The 19,800-nt window shown below is 39.1% G+C and overlaps 1 protein-coding gene across 1 annotated transcript in view; it reads left to right on the top strand.

The window, feature by feature from the left end:
• synj1 (synaptojanin 1) overlaps positions 1 to 19,800 on the top strand; it is a 488,307-nt gene that overhangs the window by 430,587 nt on the left and 37,920 nt on the right. The window contains exon 24 of the mRNA XM_039746285.1: positions 13,947 to 14,075. Coding sequence (XP_039602219.1) covers positions 13,947 to 14,075 — 129 coding nt within the window. The remainder of the gene's footprint in view (positions 1 to 13,946; positions 14,076 to 19,800) is intronic.

Genomic DNA, 19,800 nt, shown 5'->3' on the forward strand with positions numbered 1-19,800 from the left:
CGCTACAGATCATAATGTCATCAGCAAACATCATATTCTACGGGGACTCCTGTCTAATCTCATCTGTCAACCTGTCCATCACCATTGCAAATAATAAAGGGCTCAGAGCTGATCCCTGATGTAATCCCACCTCCACCTTGAATGCATTCATCACTCCCACTGCAGACCTCACCACGGTCACGCTCTTCTCGTACATATCCTGTACAACTCCTACATACTTCTCTGCCACTCCTGACTTCCTCATACAATACCACAACTCTTCTCAAGGCACCCTGTCATATGCTTTCTCCAGGTCCACAAAGATGCAATGCAAATCCTTCTGGCCTTTTCTATACTTCTCCATCAACACCCTCAGAGCAAACATCACATCTTTGGTGCTCTTTCTTGACATGAAATCATACCGCTGCTCACTAATCATCACTTCACTTCTTAACCTAGCTTCCACTACTCTTTCCCATAACTTCATGCCGTGGCTCATCAATTTTATCCCCCTGTAGTTACTACAGTCCTGCACATCCCCCTTATTCTTAAATATCTGGACCATTACACTTCTTCTTCACTCCTCAGGCATCCTCTCACTTTCCAAGATTCCATTAAACAATCTGGTTAAAAACTCCACTGCCATCTATCCTAATCACATCCATGCTTTCACAGGTATGTTATCTGGACCAACGGCTTTTCCATTCTTCATCCTCTTGATAACTGTCCTTACTTCTTCCTTGCTAATCCGTTGCACCTCCTGATTCACTATCCCCACATCATCCAACCTCTTCTCTCTCTCCCTCTATCTGTCTCTTTCTCTCGTTTTCTTCATTCATCAGCCCCTCAAAGTACTCTTTCCATCTGCTCAACACACTCTCCTCACTTGTGAGTATGTTTACATCTTTATCCTTTATCAGCCTAACCTGCTGCACATCTTTCCTAGCTTGGTCCCTCTGTCTAGCCAATCAGTATAGGTCCTTAGTGTCCAACCTCTCAGATAACTCATCATACGTCTTTTCTTTACCCTTCGCCACCTCTCTCTTCACCTTGTGCCTTATCTCCTTGTACTCTTGTTTACTTTCTGCATCTCTCTGACTGTCCCACTTCTTCTTTGCCATCCTCTTCCTCTGTATACTCTCCTGTAGTTCCCCATTCCACTACCAGGTTTCCTTTTCCTCCTTCCTCTGTCCAGATGTCAGGCTAAGCACCCTTCTTGCTATCACCCTTACTACATCTGCTGTAGTTTCCCAACTGTCTGGTAATTCTTCATTACCACCCAGTGCCTGTCTCACCTTCTCCCTAAACTCAACCTTGCAGTCTTCCTTTTTCAACTTCCACCATTTGATCCTTGGCTCTGCCCTCACGTTCTTCCACTTCTTGATCTCCAACATCATCCTACAGACCACCATCCTATGCTGTTTAACTACTCTTTCCCCGCCACCACTTTGCAGTCTTTAATCTCCTTCAGATTGACTCTTCTGCATAGGATGTAATCTACCTGTGTGCATCTTCCTCCCTCTTCTTAAAAAAAAAAAACCATGCCCATAAGTAGTTATAGGCGGGGGGTATGTGTCAAAATCGCAATTAGAGCTGCCAATCATAATGATTAATGACTTTTAAGCCCCACCCCCTCTGACATCACACCGGAAGTGCCGCCCCACTGACGCAAGACCGAAAGTCCCGCCCGGTTGCCTCCTGATGACGTCACGTCGGAATTCCCCCGCCCCTCCATGTGACCTATCTCCGCCCCTTTGGCACCGGCCCCTGGCTGCGGATTGGTGTAAGGCTCCCTATCCCCGCCCCGACTCCTCCTTGAACCCTTCCCTGGCCCCTGATTGGTTCAGTAAAACTGTCAACGGCCGTTTGACAGATGTCTGACCGCTGTTTGAACTCGGATTGCACCTGCCGGGCGAAATAAACTGTCAAGGGCCGTTTGATGGATGTCTGTCCGCTGTTTGAACTCACCACCGCCCCCCTCTCCCGAAAGACAAGCCCAGGCATGTTACAGCCTTTACCTCGACAAGCTCGGACATGCCTGGGCATGTCGTGAACAGCTCAGACATGCCCGGGGCTGCCTCGGCCCCCGCCCTTTCTCTGGCACACGCCCAGACAGGCTCGGGACGTGTCCTGACCAGCTCAGACAAGCCCAAAGTCGCCCCAGCACCGACCCGAGGATGTTCCGTACCCCGCCGGCCTCAAGGGACTGCCTCGGCCTCTGGGCCCAAGGCAGCACCTGACGGACGGCCTCCCCAGACATGCCAGTCCCCCGATACTTACCGGGCAGTTCTGAAAGGCCATATAAAAAGCCAAGCATTTTGTTCTCATCTTGGCTTCAAAAACTTGCATTTTTCCAGCTCACACACACACAGATAACAAACTGTCAGATCAAAGACACGGTCTGAGTCAGGCCGCATTTAACCATAGGCGCCCCACACTTCCCGGCCACTTATGAAACTGGGCGGCATAAAACAGCCGAGCATTTTCTAAAGACACTGACCGGGAAAAATGGAATCTAGGACCTAGGTCACAACGTTCCAGCCTGGGCAAGTTACCCTATGGCCTGTCCTGCTTTAGGTAAGAACCCTGTATCTATTATTTAAAATATCTATCTCAACTTTGAATCATCTAAACCATGCTGCCTGCTCTGAAAATCTTATAGAGATTCCCAAAAAGAGAAAGAACTGGCATAAGGGTGAGACATGCTCTGAGTCCCGCTGACAGCCCCTAAGAGCATTACTCAGTCAGCTTTAATTGTATCTATTATTTAAAATATCTATCTCATCTTTGCTTTATCACTTACAGGTCCATCCTTTTCCATCTCACAGAAATTCCTCAACCAACACTGAATCAGGTTCCCAGTGACAGACTCTGCAGTAAACACATTCTTAGCAATGGAGCAGGTTTCTCAGAAAGAAATCAAGCAGCCCCGCTTTTAGCAGACCCCTTGCAAGCAGGCCTGTCTCTCTCTCTCTCTCAGAGCGTAGACACGGGCTGAGACAGCCCCTGCTGCAGCGTGGAGCGCGATCGCCTTTGCATAGTTGTGTGCTTCGAGCACCCACTCCAGCTGGGTGAGCCCCTGCGAGATCGCCCGCTTGGCAACAGCTGTCTGTAAACTCCCATACCCCCATAATTTCAGCGGGCTCTAGACCGCGCAGACCCTCTGTCGATGGATCTTTTAAAGTTAAGAGATTTTTAAAGATTAGCTTGTAAAGTTTGAGATAACGGCTAGTTCAGCCCTTTAAAAATCACACATAGTTAAATAATATGCCGCAGTTCCTTTTTTAATCATGTTTGAGACATCTGAAAAATCTAGCCTGGGCTGATTGGTGGTTGATATCAAAAATGTTCACATATATACAGAGCTTAACCTTAGGGCTTATTTTCCGGGGTCTGTCTAAAATCAGACAAAAGAAACCTCTCTAAATACACTTGTGCATTTCAACGGATATTTATAAGAAAGCATGTTTTCTACCTTAACCCAGTTTTGTACGTGCATGTAAAAGCACTTACTGTTACACTAGCGCAAAATTTTGATATTTTCTGTCTACTCAAAAAACTGAAATTATTTCTATTTACACAGGTGATAATTAGAAATCATTTTACTATTTTTAATTAAAAAGTTAAAAACAGAAAACCCCAATTATGATTTTTGTTTTGTCATGGGATGGCCCTAGGGTGACACTTTTCCCCTTTATACTCTTACTTATGTAGACCTTAAAACATTTTCTTACCAAAATAGTTCATCACTTCCCAATTCCTGTAACTTCAGGTAATTAGACAGAGCTCCATGACAGGCAAGAGAAGATTATAGGTCAAATACACAGTGTCATAAAATAAAATAAAGTGTGAACACCGCACAGACCTCTGCCCATGACGGATGGATCTTTTAAAGTTAAGGGGTTTTTAAAGATTAGCTTGTAAAGCTTGAGATAACTGCCCTTTAAAAATCACAGTTAGGTAAATAATATGCAGTAGTTCCCTTATAAATCACGTTTGAGACGTCAAAAAAATCTATCCTGGGCTGTATAATTTGTAATTATATTACTTAATATAAGTTGTATAACAATCGATCTAAAACAAGCCCTTTTCTATTCAAACTCACCCCACATTTTAAATACAGGTGTCTTCAGCTGACCAAAGGAAACATCTTGTGGAAGCAAGCGGCCCGTATGGCTCAGGGAGGGGCTGATGGTTCCAGCACAGACCGATTTCACACTTCAGCTAAATCAGGTTTCCCAGGGACGGACTCTGCAGTAAAAAACAGTTTTAGCAATGAAGCTGATTTCCCAGAGAGAAAGACCAAGTGGCAGACCCAGTCAGCTTTTAGCCGACCCCTCTGCGAGCAGCCCCTGCTCTCTCTCTACACACAGAAAGTAAAGTCAGGCTCTGCAAGCACCCCAATCGGGGGAAGGACTCTGCGAGTTTGCTTGCAAACAACTGAGCCCGCCCGTTTCGAGCACCTGCTGGGTGACCCTCAGAGAGCTCACCGGATGGTAGTCTCAGGAATTTGTTAGGATTAGGTCATGTACAAACCTAAACTTTGATTTATCACCTTTAAAGACATGGAGCAGTCTCGTGCTACAAACGCCTTGTGTCTCTTTTTAACACTTCTGCCTGTTGTCACAAGAACGAGACATTGACAGATAAAGAGTTGGGGCAGCCACCCGTATATTGTGGTATCCTGGCTGCAAAAGTCGTTTTTCTTAGCAAAATACAGAGCACTGAAGTGCATACAACCGAGTCCAAAACAAGACTAAGGAAACAAAGGAAAAGGGGCAGGTTTTAAAGGGGGAGACAGGAAGTGAGGTCGTATGGATCTGGCACGTGGTCTTCCACCATTGGCTCGTAGCCGGAGGTGACATCAGAGGGACTGGAGCTGGTGTGGCCGACTTCCATTGGCTCAGTCCCGGAAGTGATGTCAGGAGATCCAGGTGAAATCCCCCGGGGATGGTCTACAGGCAAGGGAGAAAAAGAGTCCGTGCACTCTGCCACACCCCGGCATGCCTCCGAACTGCCTTCACTCAAGCCCTTTAGCTGCCTCCCATGCGCACGTGTGTGACACTGTAAAAGCTCTCTATTCCTTCTGTGGCCTCAGGTTTAATAGGGGCTTGCACCCAGGCTAATGAACAAGGTCCTGTACATGTCAAGATGCCGGCCCATACCTGCCGTCCCTTAAAATACATAACATTTTTAGGTTACTCATTTTGTATGTATAATATAATGAAGTTATTTTTAAAAGTAACCCCACACCGCACAAGAGAGACAGATTCCACATGTTGCTGCGGTCAATGAATTTTAATTTTTTGCTTAGCTCATTTCTATCACCTAGGAGCCTTTTGACAATGGAAAACTCTGTAAATACACTTGTGCATTTAAACGGAGATTTATAAGAATGAGCAGGAGGCCATAGTGAGGTGTGCTGGTTTAACTAGAGGCAGGGGATGTAAGAAGCCCTTTTTGCACCTCCGAAGTTCATCGAACTAAAATCATGTTTTTAAAATCAGCAGCTTTAGCTCATGTTAGTGACCTCATAAATGGGAGCCAACAGCTCAGCACGCTTGTATAGCTCACAAAATAGCAGAGCTAATTACTCTTTCTGCTTAAACTAATTATCAAATATTCGGTTAATTCTTAATGAAACACTAAAGCGTTAGTGAACAAAAATACATGTTCAGTAACCAGGTAAAACGACCGATTGCTTTAACATGAAAATAAAGCATTTTTAGAAAATAAAGCATCTAAAAGCATCTTTGTAAAGGTCTGATTTTAAAACATTATAAGAAAAATCCTTGTTTCCAAAAGAGTTCTGCCCATTTTTCCAACAGTTTTCCTGACTGATCTTTGGAAGCATTAGTGCCTTTCTGATCACATCCACCCCAAACAAAGCATAGAACTTAATTTCTGTACTCATTTTAAATGATAATAGCCAGTATAAAGTCCCTAAAGGAACTGGAGACATCAGAGATCTTCTACCATATATCTTTTCTTGCCAGCTCAAGTCATTCAGATTCTGCTTACAACACAAATTTATGATTATTTTTTCTCAAATGGCCAGTTCTTTGGCCTGCTAATCATGAAAAAAACAGATTTTATTCTCATGACACTTTTTATTTGCATATTTTATTATACCTACTTAACATGTATCGGCATTTATCTATCTCTATATTTATTTTTCTGTATCAGAAGGTAGTTTAAGTTAATTTGTTTTGGGTTCAATAGATGTATTTTTTATATTTTCGATTCTTGTTTTCTTTTTTTCACATCTTCGAGTCCCCTTTTTGTTACTTCGCGCCCCCTAGCGTGGTCAGCCCCCAGTTTGAAAACCACTGTGTAGGGTTTTATTTGTAAAACACTCTTCGGCATTTTAAGCTAAGTTAGATTCCCTTGTTTATTCAGCCGTCCATCGGTGTTCCATTTTTGTTATGAGCCCCTGAAAATAAGAACGGTTATAGTAGGTTATAGGAGCCTGTACACTACAGGGCTGAGGATTAGGCTTTGGACACGTTAGGCCAATCAGGATGGAAAATGTTTTTAGTGAATAGTTACATCATATCTATTATATGTATTAGCACAAGGATTAAAATTTGACTAAAACTGTGAGGTTTATTCTTTCTTTTAGGTAGTCCAGGATACATAGGACGGCTGTCATTGAAAAATGCTTTCCCCTCTGTTTGTGAAAAAGCACCCTTGGTTTTAGTAGCATTCAGGGTCAAGGGACGTAAGTTTGAACTGTGATTCCAAGTGTCTGCAATCTTCTTGAATACGAGTCAAAGGACCAGGGTTTGTGCAGGGATCATAGTCAGGGGCAGAGTTAAGCTAGACATTATTATTCCAAAATGAAACATTGACTCGACCCTATCACAAAGATAAGACAGTAAAAACTAAAATGTACAAATACTAAGTGACAGAGGAGATTAAAAAACATCTTAAGACCGGGTCAACAAGGGATCACCCCAAGCTCAGCGCACACTACAAGTGAACTTACGTGTTCTGCGGAATATTATCAGCTAAACTGTCATCTATGTAGGCAGTTCCACGGGATTGCAAAGAGTTGGGGAAAACATTATTTAACATCTGCTATTATGAGGCTAATTAACATGAGCCGGTTATTGTTAGAATCTTACCTGGCACTAAAAGTGAGGCTTGTGTTCCTCCTGATTCAGGAAGAACATTAAATATTGGAGTTTAGAATATGAACTAGACTGATAAGGACATGTGTGCCAAAATAAATAAATAAAGTAAATAACCACATGAAAAAGTGGAGTGATTACAATTTGAAAAACTGCCGTGATGTATAAAAACATTTGAAATAAACCATAAGCTTTTTTGACATGCGCAGTCCGGAATAGTCTGAATGTGTCTTAAAGAGTCAATTTTTTTAAATAAAACTTAAAAAGGCAAATTAAAAATATTAAATTTGAATAAAACACAGAAGTATCATTTAATGATATCAATTAGGGTTAAGTATTATCAAGCACCGGGATCTATTTATGAGGTTTATTTAATTTAGTTATAAACAAAATGATTGGTGGCATTTTGCTTTGAAATGAACAATAGTTTGATAGATCTTTAAGAATTAGAATGCAAGGGCTGGACATCTCGGATGTCTGTTTTATTTTATCCTTTTGACAAGAAGCCCCTGGTCAGGGAAATATACCACCTATATTGAAAATGAACAGCGCCGACATGCTAACTAAATAGATATAATCTAAGATATTTTAGAATATGACCCTGGGCGCAAACCCCCATGGTTCTGGCCAACTAAACGGGTCTGCACTTCATTGTCCAGCTTCCTGTGGGTGCTATGGATCTTGTAATGGAGACTGCAAAAGATTCTATAATCTTTACTCTGTAAAGGTCTATATGACGGAGATCTAGCGCCTGTGTCTGCAGTGTTAACCAGTCATAGGACAAGATGTTCAAAATTCACCTAGGGTTTTTCAAAAGAGTTAGGACGAGTGCGGCGTGTGTTCTGTATTCTCTTTTCTGTATTCACTATTCACAACGACCATACCCCGAGATCTTAGGTTTTTTATGCCGAAGTACCTTTCACAGACCCGAATAAGAGACATCCATCAAAATGCTCTTGACAGTTTCCTGAACCAATCCGCCGCCGGGGGCCGGTGCCAAAGGGGCGAAGATAGGTCACGTGGAGGGCGGGGGAATTCCGACGTGACGTCATCAGGAGGCGACGGGGCGGGACTTCCGGTCTTGTGTCAGCGGGGCGGCACTTCCGGTGTGATGTCAGAGGGTGCGGGGCTTAAAAGTCATTAATCATTGTGGTTGACAGCTCTAATTTCGATTTTTACACATACCCCCCGCCTATAACTACTCCCGTCCTTTTGGCAAAATCCACTATCCTCTGACCTTCTTCATTCCTGGCCTTAACACCATACCTACCCATCACTTCCTCGTTCCCTTCACCAACATGTCCATTGAAATCCACTCCAATCATCACTTTCTGTCCCTTGGGTACACTGTCATCACTTCATCCAGCTCATTCCAAAAATCTTCTTTCTCATCCATTGCACACCCAACCTGGGGACATATGCACTAACAACATTCATCAGCGCACCTCCAATTTCCAGCTTCATAAACATTACTCTGTCTGACACTCTTTTCACCTCCAATACACTCTTGACATACTGTTCTTTCAGAATAACCCCTACACCATTTCTCTTCCTAGCCACACAATGATAGAACAATTTGAATCCACCTCCGATCCACCTGGCCTTACTCCCTTTCCATTTAGTCTCTTGCACGCACAATATATCAACCTTCCTTCTCTCCATCATATCTGCTAACTCTCTACCCTTACCAGTCATACTGCCAACATTCAAAGTTCCTACCCTCAGTTCCACTGTCTTTACCTTCCTCCTCTACTCCTGCCTCATTTTACATTGGTAAAATGTTACACTGGATGCCCTTCCTGTTTTTATTAAATAAGTCATTTTTAGTAGTACCTGAATTTCTTAATCATAATATAAAATGAATTGGCTTTTATTTTTTTAGAGATAACCAGTAATTCCCCAAATTAAGGGTTTCTTACTGCAGATAATTTTGATAATAAAAGCTGTTCACTTGGCATAAATAATACTGTCTAAATTCTGCAGAAAATTACTTATTTTTGAAAATTAAAAAGCTAACACAAATTTTAAAAACAGAATTAATCAGTGTAGATATTTTTTTCCAAAACTTAACTATAGAAGCTACTTTGTTGTCCTCTGAATTCAGCACTTCAGCACTTCCATTAACGATAACGGCTTTTAACATAAGTGGAAATGCAAATTTGTTTTCCCTCCAGATACAGTAATCAAGTCAGTGGGAAAAGACAAATGAATTCTGTGGGTCAGTGTTTTCAGTCAGATAAGCCACGGGAAGACCGGTGGCCAATCCTAACATCAGTGCAGCTTTAAAAAGTGAGCAGAGTAGTGGCAGCGACAGGCATGTGTTAAATTGGCCTACCATATCCTTTGTGAGACTTCCACATCTTTGGCATTATGCTAAAACACCAAATTACCTTTTGGCATTGGTTGTGTCACCATATTTCCACTTTTTCTTCTTAGATCATTGCTACCTGCCTGTTCTCATTCTAATAATTTAGGCTAGAAGCTGCAGCACACTGTACTGAGTGAATTACTGTGAGCAGATACTGGAGATGCATTTTAATGGTTAGTGTGTTACAGCTCAGTTATATACGGACACCATCTATAAAATTAACGTTATAGTGGGGTCTTTGAGAAAACTGATAGACACTTTATATTTTGGATAGTTATGAGGCATTCCACTTTAAAAACACAAGTTTAACACCCATGCTATATCTACATTTTTAGTGATTTGAGTATTTTGCTACAATTTTAAAGGTACCTTCAGTCATCTTTTGGGCTCCCTGAACGTTTTCCATGGCACCTGTTTGAATCACTGCTCTTAGCTGATTTGTGCTGTATAATCTTTATTAAATGCTTCCATTAGTTTTCTTGTAATACATAGTAAGGTAACTAGTCTAGAATTACTGTTGTGTAATCTTATATATAATCAAACATACAGTGAATCCTCAACATGCATGTGTTTAACTTTCATGACTTTAAGTATTCACACAATTTTTTTTTTTTTTTTTGTAACCTACTTTTTTACTTTCATGCTAGCAACCTCACACAGTATGCCCAGTACTGTACAGAAAAACAATAAGAGGTGTGATGCATGCAAGTTTGAGGAGTGACTAGTGTCCTACTAGATGCTTCATTGGTGGTTATCACGCTGTTATTGGAGATTTAAAACCTCCCTGTGCATTTGTTAAATATTTTCATTGTTTTGCTTAAAATATCAAGTTGTATTTTACAATTATGCCCCCAAAGTATAGTGCAAGTCCATTGGCCACAACGTCTGTGATGCGGCTTAGTGAGAAAATAGAGGTGTTAGATAATCTTCATGCTGAAAATATGGCTGCCACTATTGGTGGCAAGTTTGACATTAATGAATCGACCATCTGGCTAGGAACCTGAAGGATGCTGTCCCATTACTGATCGCAGCTACAAGGTTAAACATTAACATAACTGAACTGTAATCATACTACTACAAAAACAACAAGGTTCTTAAGAAAAAAAAGAATTTTGAAATGTTTCCAAAACCACCACTTGTGATATATTTGTGTTGCCCAATTTTATATTAAAATTGCTACTAAGTAGAAATCGTCAGTGAATTCCTGTATCATTAACAGAAAGTTATATTCTTACTACTATATAATGTATATTAGAAAAGGATAAAGTATTAGACAGTAACATTTTATGAAAAGGGCAGAATATTTATGAAGGTTGGAATTTGGTTCTTCTGATAGAATATTTGTCTACAGTGTAGATATCATTTTATAGCTGTACAGTATCTTTAAAATGTTTTTGAATACCTTAAAAGGAAAAATTAAATAAAGTATATATGGTTTCTACTTCGCGGATTTTCACCTATCCAGAAATCCCCACGATCGAGGAGGGATTACTGTAGTACTATTACTGTTTGCATTTTCTATAAAACAAATTTACTTTGAATTTTCTCTTTGAAGATGTACGTCTAAAAAGTACATATCACATTTTCAAGCTACAGCATAATAACAGTTTAAAACCAATCAAAGTCTAAACTTAAATTCCATAAAATAAGGAAAGATTGTTGCTAAATCTAGACCTGGATTTGTGCACAGGTTTGTTCTAGATATACACCATAGTGTCAACAGGTTTTCCTTCCAACTGATTTCCTAATTAGAAAACAGTCCTGGCTGATAATGAAACTTAAATGAATTTTAACTATTAGGGGGTTACCCCCTGCTCACTTTGCTCGCCAACCCCCCAGCCTGTGCTACGCGTCAGCCACTTCATGTCGCTGCTGCTCACGTTGTGAAGAGGGGCTGAACGCATCCTAAGGTCGCTCCTCCTTATCCCCCTCTTAAAAGGTGATACAATGGTATACCAATAATTTTATTTTTTTTTACCTCCTCTTTGCTCGATCAGCTACTGGCTTGCTGCTGATGTTCCGCATGATCTGCATCTTGCGCAGTACTTCAAACATTTAAAAGCCTGTGCAGCAGCTGTCTTACTCTTTGTTGTTTATTTCCGGCTCCAGGCTTAGTTAAATCTCTTGGAACTTTTGGTTAAGTCTCGTCTCGGGGGGGTTCTTGATATTTTTTAGTTTATAATTTAAAAACAGAATATGAATCTGAAAATCTAACATTAAACTTATCTAACATTAAAGTTCGATAAATTCTGAAAAGAGTGACACCAAACATATATTTGTAGGTTTTAAAATAAGCCTGATTTAAAGCGTGACATCCAAGAGAATATTTAATTGCAGCTTCTCTGAGAACACTTTCCATGTGTTTTGTGCACCAGAACAGATTTAAACTAAATAGTTCTTCCAATTCCCCTCATTTATTTCTAAACATTTATTTTAACACAGATACTTCATGGTGCATATGCAAAGTTTTAAAAGGAAGCACATTAGCTGGAGAGTATTGATTTATTGGTTTTTCTGCCTTTCATTATTAACTAACTAGTGACTGGGAGCCCGATCGAATTGGGCTGAAAATTAAACCTTTGTGAAATCCATACTTTATCTGCAAAGAATTATTTGTTTTGTTAAGTGCTTGAAATGATTTTGTTTTCATGGCACTGATTTGTTTTTAAAATAGACCTTTTCGGCCGCCGCAAGGCACGGGCTGCTCGATTTCTTTCAACCCATGCTTCATTTGTGGCTGCTTGAGCTTCTTCAGTCGCTTGTGCACGGCGGGCACGATGTCTGTCAACCTTAGTAGCATTCTGTAGCGCATGTTCTTCATCTGTCCTTTGTGTCCGATTTGCACGATTACTTTCAGCGTTAGTAGCATTTGTAGCCGTACGCTGCTCGTCCGTTTGTTGTGCTTGTTGTGTAGCCAACGTGTGGTCGCATTAGCAAGTCTACGTTGTTTCAGTTACGCATCCTTCCCGCATCCTTCCGCGCTGCTCTTGTGGCTGCTCAAGGTATTGCTGCGAACACCATACATATGGATTGTATGAAATTATATATAAGGATGTCTGGTTAAGAAAACAGGCAACAATTAAATGCAGCTGCTAAATACTGAAGTAGGCAATTAACTGTTCTGAATTGTTAACAGGCAAGATAAATAAAATTAAGCCCAAAGAATGTATTCCTTTAGTAGTAAATAATTAAGCAATTGGTTTGTCAACCTGCAGCCACTCTGGACCTCCAGGACTGCAATTGAGCACCCCCTCAATGTAATTACCATTTGTTTTTGATGAATTAAAACACGAACAAGGCATAGAGTTGAATACCAGTTTTCATTATCAGCAAGGACTGAGTTGTAATTAGCAAACTGACTGGAATAAAAACCTGTAGCCACTGTGGCTCTCCAGGACTATGATTGAGGGCCCCTGATTTAAACCCCTCTGTGTTCCATCTGGTGGATTTCCAAGCTAATGCAGTCACAGTATTGACAATTTCATAAAATGTAAGTTTAGCGGCATGTAAGTAATGAGTAATGCAAGATTTTTCATTCATTCTCTGTGGCTGCATCTGTAACTAACAACTGCATAAAATTAAGGACATTGCTATTAATACTAATAAAAGTGCCTGATTCTTGACAGCAGAAAAAAAATCTGTTGTCAATAAATACTGCTTGCTTATATTAAATTAAGCCTTTTTTAGCTTGCAAGTGAAGTTAAACATGCATTACTTTGATGTTAATGACATGTTGTCTACAATGCAGTGATAATGGAGTCATTGTGATTTGAATGAATCAGTAGTTATGGCAGCAGTGTTGACATAATTGAAAAATATTAGTGTATTTTTAAACAATCGTTATATAAATTGTAGCAAATAATTTGGAAAATATATATATATATTTTAATAATATTATGAATCACTATAGGCAACTCAGCCACAGCAAGTCTCCAAACCCCTCTTCGACCCATCTGTGATGATTATGAAAAGTTTAATAACATTTTGCCATGGGTTAGCTTATTAAAGAACATTTTTCAGTGACAAAGTTTATGTACCTTAATAAAACCGCACATTGGAACAGTTTTGATGAAAATGTGCAATTCAGCTCAATATGTTTGCCAGTCACCTAATTTCCCCCCAAATAAAACCAAGGCAAAACCATCATATAAAAAGTGTGAAGGCATTGTACATAATACCATTATAATCTGGAAAAAATGTATTTTATTTGATGAAGCATTTGAACATATGTTGATTGTCAATTAAATAGTTTCAAACAGAGCATGGTAATGAAGAGTTTTGCACAGGTATTGCACATCTAATGCTGCTTTGGTTTTCAGCAAAATATGTCTATTTGTTTGGTAGTAAACCTACCCATAGAATGTTTTTAAAGGTAAAACTGGCATCTATTTCAGATCATTGTTTTTAAAATGATGCCTAAATTTTATAACAGAAAATATCCTTTTTTTTTCTTCTCAATTTGTTAGCTGACTTTCAGCCTGTTCATGTGCATAAAGAAATGACTCAAGGACTAGAACCAAAGCGCCCACCTCCTCCTCGTCCCAGTGTTCCACCATCACGACCTGCACCTCCACAGAGACCTCCACCTCCATCAGGTAATATATTCTAACTTGATATGTTTTACATGATGGCACATTTTACATATTAATACAAATGTGCTACATTAAAGACTGGCACTTTCAGTAAGTACCTTTATGTTTAGAACATCATAAATGTAATCAACTCCAGATATTCATTTGTAAACTTGAAACATAGTTGATTTTACTGTAAAAAGCAAAAATGATTGATGACTAAATTTTTTTATGAGCAATATAATCAAAAAAATGGATCTCTAATTTATGTTATGGTGAATGGACACTATCTTACTGCACATAACTTTTTTCGCCACAATGACCCAAATCTATTATAGACTGGTTACTGGCAAGGTGCTACTTTTCTATCCCTTATTTAATTCAGTGTTACTTCCGGGTGCTGTTTAAGCAGCAACCTTTTTACAGGAGCTCCATATTGCTCAATGTTTTTCTTTTTTCTGAAGTTATTTGCTAGTTACTAGTCTTATTTAAAATTAGAATTGATCTGGCTTCTCGCTTGTCACTGATAGTAGCCACTGGCCTGATATACCTGACAGTAGTTCATCTTATTTGAGAAGTTAGAATCCCAGTGCAGTGAGTAAAAAAAGACAGAAGAGGGACTGGTCATCTTTGTGAATGAGGATTGGTGTGAAAGGGAGCATATTACTGCTAAAACTAGAGTTTGTAATTTGGACATTGAAATTCTGGCTTTCGGAATTTGTCTATGTTATTTGCCCTGAGATATAAATTACATCATCCTTATTAATTTTTATTTTCCTCCCTTCTCAAAAAGGAACCTAGTAACGAAAATTATTCATTCTGTCACCAACACTTTAATAATAACTCACTTCCTACCCTGTTAGTTATAATATGTGATGATTTCAACCATGTGACTTTTGAGGGAACATGACAAATTTATATTAGTTTGCTACTGGTCCCACTTGAAGAAATAAGAAGCTGGACCTGTTGTATTCAAATGTTAAACATGCATTTAAGTTTAATCTACTGGCTCCTTTAGTCAAATCTAATGACAACCTGATTTATCGTATGCCCAGCTACAAGCCTGTTCTTAAATAATAACCTATTACAACCAGAATATTGAGGAAGTGGAGCCTTGAGGTTAAAATAGTTCTGAACGACTTCTTCCAAATGACAAACTGGGAAATGATGTGCAACTCACATGGGGACAATATTGAGGGACTCAATCGCTGCATCACAGACTATATTAACATCTGTGTTGACACAGTGGTACACACAAAGACAGTGTGTTGCCTTCCAAACAAGCAGCCCTGGGTTACTAAGGAACTAAAATGTCTCCTGAATGAGATAAAGAGACCATTCAAATCCAGTGACAAAGAAGCTCTGAAGGATTTACTGTGTGTGCTAAAGAAAAAAAGTCAAGTAAAGGAAAGGATGCTTAAAAAGCTAAAATAGAAAACAAACACACTCAGAATAACATGATGGATGTCTGGAATGGACTTGGTATACAAGACTCAAGCAATCCAGAGGTCATGTGCTAGAAGAGCGTGTGGACAAAGGTAAAATCCTGAACCATTTTCCCTTTTATTACCACCTTCTTGCAATGACCAGTTTCCATACACAATCCTTGCTACATCAACAACTCCTACCACATCAACTGGAATGATCAGTGACAAGTTCACCTCTGATAATCAGTGTGGACTGTCCATAACTGACGACCAAGTAAGGAGTCAACTGAGGAAGCTAAACACAGGAAAAGCTTCAGGACCAGATGGACTCGGTCCTTGAGTTCTTAAAAGCCAAGTGTGTCACAAACTAAAAGGATTGAAGAGGAAATCACTGACATTCGTAATGACATGTTACATCTAGGGCTGCAATTAATGATTATTTTGGTAGTCGACTAATCAATCGATTTTTTTTTTTTTGATTAGTCACGATTATTTCATGCTTGACTATTTTGATGCCTGCGACCTGTGGTTGCACATCCTGTTCTGGGCTCAAGTGCATGTCTTACCTCATCTGCTCACGTCTGTCCACCTGTGAATGTTACCCTGATGTCTCTGCATTAACACGATTAAAATTAATACTAATTAAATTAAAATAACAACCAGTGGAACATGTGAATTTGAAAATAATCAGATGTTTTTATATTAGTGTGACCATCACAATAAAAAAGAAATACATTAAACAATACAAACTAAAGTGCACATATTCTTTAAATACAAAAAGTGCATTTAACTTAACCAAAATGGCCACTGGTGTGTCTTAAAGTCCAAAAGTTTAAATAAAGCTTCAATTCAAATAAAATAAAACAATAATGTACAGTTTATTAAAGATTCAGTTCATATATTCCTGATTGCAGTATAGGAACATGAGCATTTCGACGTGCTCTGGTGTGAGGCTGGCTCTCTTCTTTGAGACACTTTCCCCAGCTGCTGAGAAGAGACGCTCAGGGGGAGTAGCGGTAGCAGAAATACATAAGAATGATTTTGCAGACAGAGAAAGATGTTTTAATCATTACAATCTGAAAAAAAGTGTTGTAGTTTATCACCTCATGTACTATATTATGCCAAAATAAAAAAATAACAGACTAAAATATGTAACAAGGTAATTACTGCCAGCACTCCGGAGCCAAGTATATTCGGAAAAGTACATTTGTTGAACGATGCAACCAGCTAGAGTCGGCTTCCAGTGCACGGCAAAGCCGAGTATATGCAGCAACATATATTCGGCGACGTACATTCATTGAACTCCGCAACCGGCTAAAGTTGTTTCTCAGTGCAATTTGCCAGCATGCCGGAGCTGATCAGTCAGTGCCGTATATTCGTTGAGCAGCCAGCTCACGACCACTGCCGGCCTCGGCAGAACTGCAGCAACACTGTGTCTGGGATTCAGCCGCTGCAGTAGACAAGCCTGCAATCATCAGCATTTTCCCCTGTGTGTTTGCATGAAGCCAGTACAAGCGCAGTTGGCTTGGTGATATAGTGGATTTCATCAATGACTTCAGTTGCATATGTGTCATATAGTAATAGATTGTTGCAGTAGCTTTTATTTTATAGTTTTTACAGTTCATTTGCAGGGTATAAAATGATCAGTGTTGCAGTAATTGTGATGCTCTTTGCATGAAAATAATGTGTTCCATTAAAATTTCACATTTTATTTGTGAATTGTGATGTTTACTTAAAAAGTGCAGCTAAAAATTATTTGGCATCCAGGGGTGCATTAGCCCCCAAGTATGTGTCAGTTTAAGGGTTAACTATCATTCTCGAAACTTTGATATACACATTGTAGTACAAACATCAACGTTAACACGTGACACTAACTTTACTCTCTAAAACTTACCTCTCAAGAGACGGCAGCATCACAGCTCCAGGATGCTTGCGTTGGTAGGACTGTGTGCGTCTTGATAAACAATAAGAAACGATACTGCACCCAGACATTCATGTAGTGCATTGCAGTTACAAAAATCAATGTGGTTCTTTGTGACTGGAGCCTCTGTTGAAGGTTCTGTTTATGATGCGTCGACAATAAAAAATCCGCGTTGAAGATTTTTTGTAGTCAATGTCGTAGGTTACGGAGACTAAACGTTGCAGCCCTAGTTACATCGAGCAATGCAGAATTTCCACAACAGAAATATGTATGAAGAAATGGACAACACCTTCATGATAGTTTCTTTAAAACATAAAATGAATATTAAATGAGTATTGATTGTCATCATTAATTGCATATCCTTCACAATACATTTCATCATTAAATATATTTTGTAATGTATTTATTCTTGTATTGAATGTCAATTGTTAATCTCCCCTTTTCCCTGCGCCACTCTATATAATACATTTCTCAATTTTTTGTAAGAGCACAGATGCAGAGACCAAAACTGTTGAGTTTAACTTTGGTAGAGCAGATTCATCAAAAACTAAGGAGGATGGATTGAGATAAGCTTTTAAGTGTGGAGATAGCTGATGAGCAGTGGAACAGGTTTAAAAACATTTTACATACATTGCAGAACAGGTACATACCAAAATTTGGAATTAGTAGGACATTGTAAAAAAAGTCTGTATTGGGTTAATAATTCCAATAACAATCAAAGAGTGTATCGGAGCATGACGGCAACCATTGAGAAGGATATTAGTGGAAAAAAAGGCAGTTAGAGAGGAATAAAGCAGATAAGGCGAAAGATGACCCAAAGAGAGTATTTTAGTAGTAAATGAACAGTCGAGGAGGTGAACTACATTCGCAAATAGTAAAGGGGAATTAAAATATACAGACAGTGAAATATAAGATGCCCTAAGCTTGCATTTTTCTGACGTCTCCACATGTGAGGAACTGGATAACCTCCCAGTAGTAACAGGGACTGCTAAGGAGGTACTGAGTTATTTGTAAATTGCAGAGGGAGAACTACTGCTTAGATTAAATAGGATGAAATCAAACAAATTACCTGGACCAGATAATATTTATCCTCATGTTTTTAAGGAGGTCAGCTAGTATGTATATAAATTTTGACATGTATTTTTAGGAAGTCGCTGTGCACTGGGGAAGTTTCCAAAGTACTATAAAATCGTAAATATTATCCCATTATATAAAATGGAGGATTGGGCAGAGCCAGCAGCTCTAAACCAGTAAGATTAATTTACATCACAAGTAAAACGGAAGGTATTAATTGAAGAAAAAGACAGAGGAGCTCATGGCAAGACAGGAGTTTTACTGAACAGTCAACAGGGGTTCAGAAGAGGAAGGTCATGTTTTACTAACTTGTTGTTTTCTCATAGAATACAAGCATAAGGATGTGATCAAAGTGGTGCATATGATATTATTTATCTTGACTTTCAGAAAGCATTTGATAAGATGCCACATGAGAGGTTTGGCACCTTACTTTGGCATCAAATGATAAGAGGAGAGTTCAGGGTGTAGTGTGTAAATGGATGCAAAAGTGGCTAAGGCACAGGAACAAAGGTCATGGTGCAAGGAACCCTATCTATCAGAATTGGGTAATGTTAACAGTGGTGCCCCAATGGGGTTAGTGTCAGGGCAGCTATTTTAATATATATATATATATATATATATATATATATATATATATATATATATATATATATATATATATATATATATATATATATATATATATATATATATATAGGTGATTTGGAAAGAAATATAAATAATATGTTGGTTAAGTTTGCATATGATGCTGAGCCAGCTGGGTTGGTAGACAATCATAACAGAAGGACTTGGACAGTATACAAGTAAATGTAAAGTATTACATGTAGGAAGTAAAAATATTAGGTTTGAATACACAATGGAAGGTCTGAACATTGAAGGTACACCTTATGAGAAGGATTTAGGTGTCGTAGTTGACTTGTCACTGTTACTATCATGTTGCGTTATATAGTACGATATGTGGAGTACAAGTCCAAGGCGGTTATTCTCAAGCTTTATAACAAACTGGTTAGACATCATCTGGAGTACTGTGTACAGTTTTGTTCTCCAGACTACAAAAAAGACATAGCAATGCCACAATAAAAAAAGTCTAGAGGAGAGCGGATAGGCTTATTTCAGGGCTATATGGAATGAGTTATGAATAAAGATTAAAAGAGAGGAGCGTTTTTAGTTAAATCATTTGTAGATAAAGAGAAGATATGATTGAAAATTTAGAAGGGCATTTGTACAGTGGATCGAGACTATTACTTTAAATGAGTTCAACCCAGGGAGACAGTTAGAAACTTGTTAAGGGTAAGTTTCCACAAACATGAGGACGTTTTTCTTAACA

The sequence above is a fragment of the Polypterus senegalus genome, chromosome 2 (genome assembly GCF_016835505.1).
Source record: "Polypterus senegalus isolate Bchr_013 chromosome 2, ASM1683550v1, whole genome shotgun sequence".
Lineage (NCBI taxonomy): Eukaryota > Metazoa > Chordata > Cladistia > Polypteriformes > Polypteridae > Polypterus > Polypterus senegalus.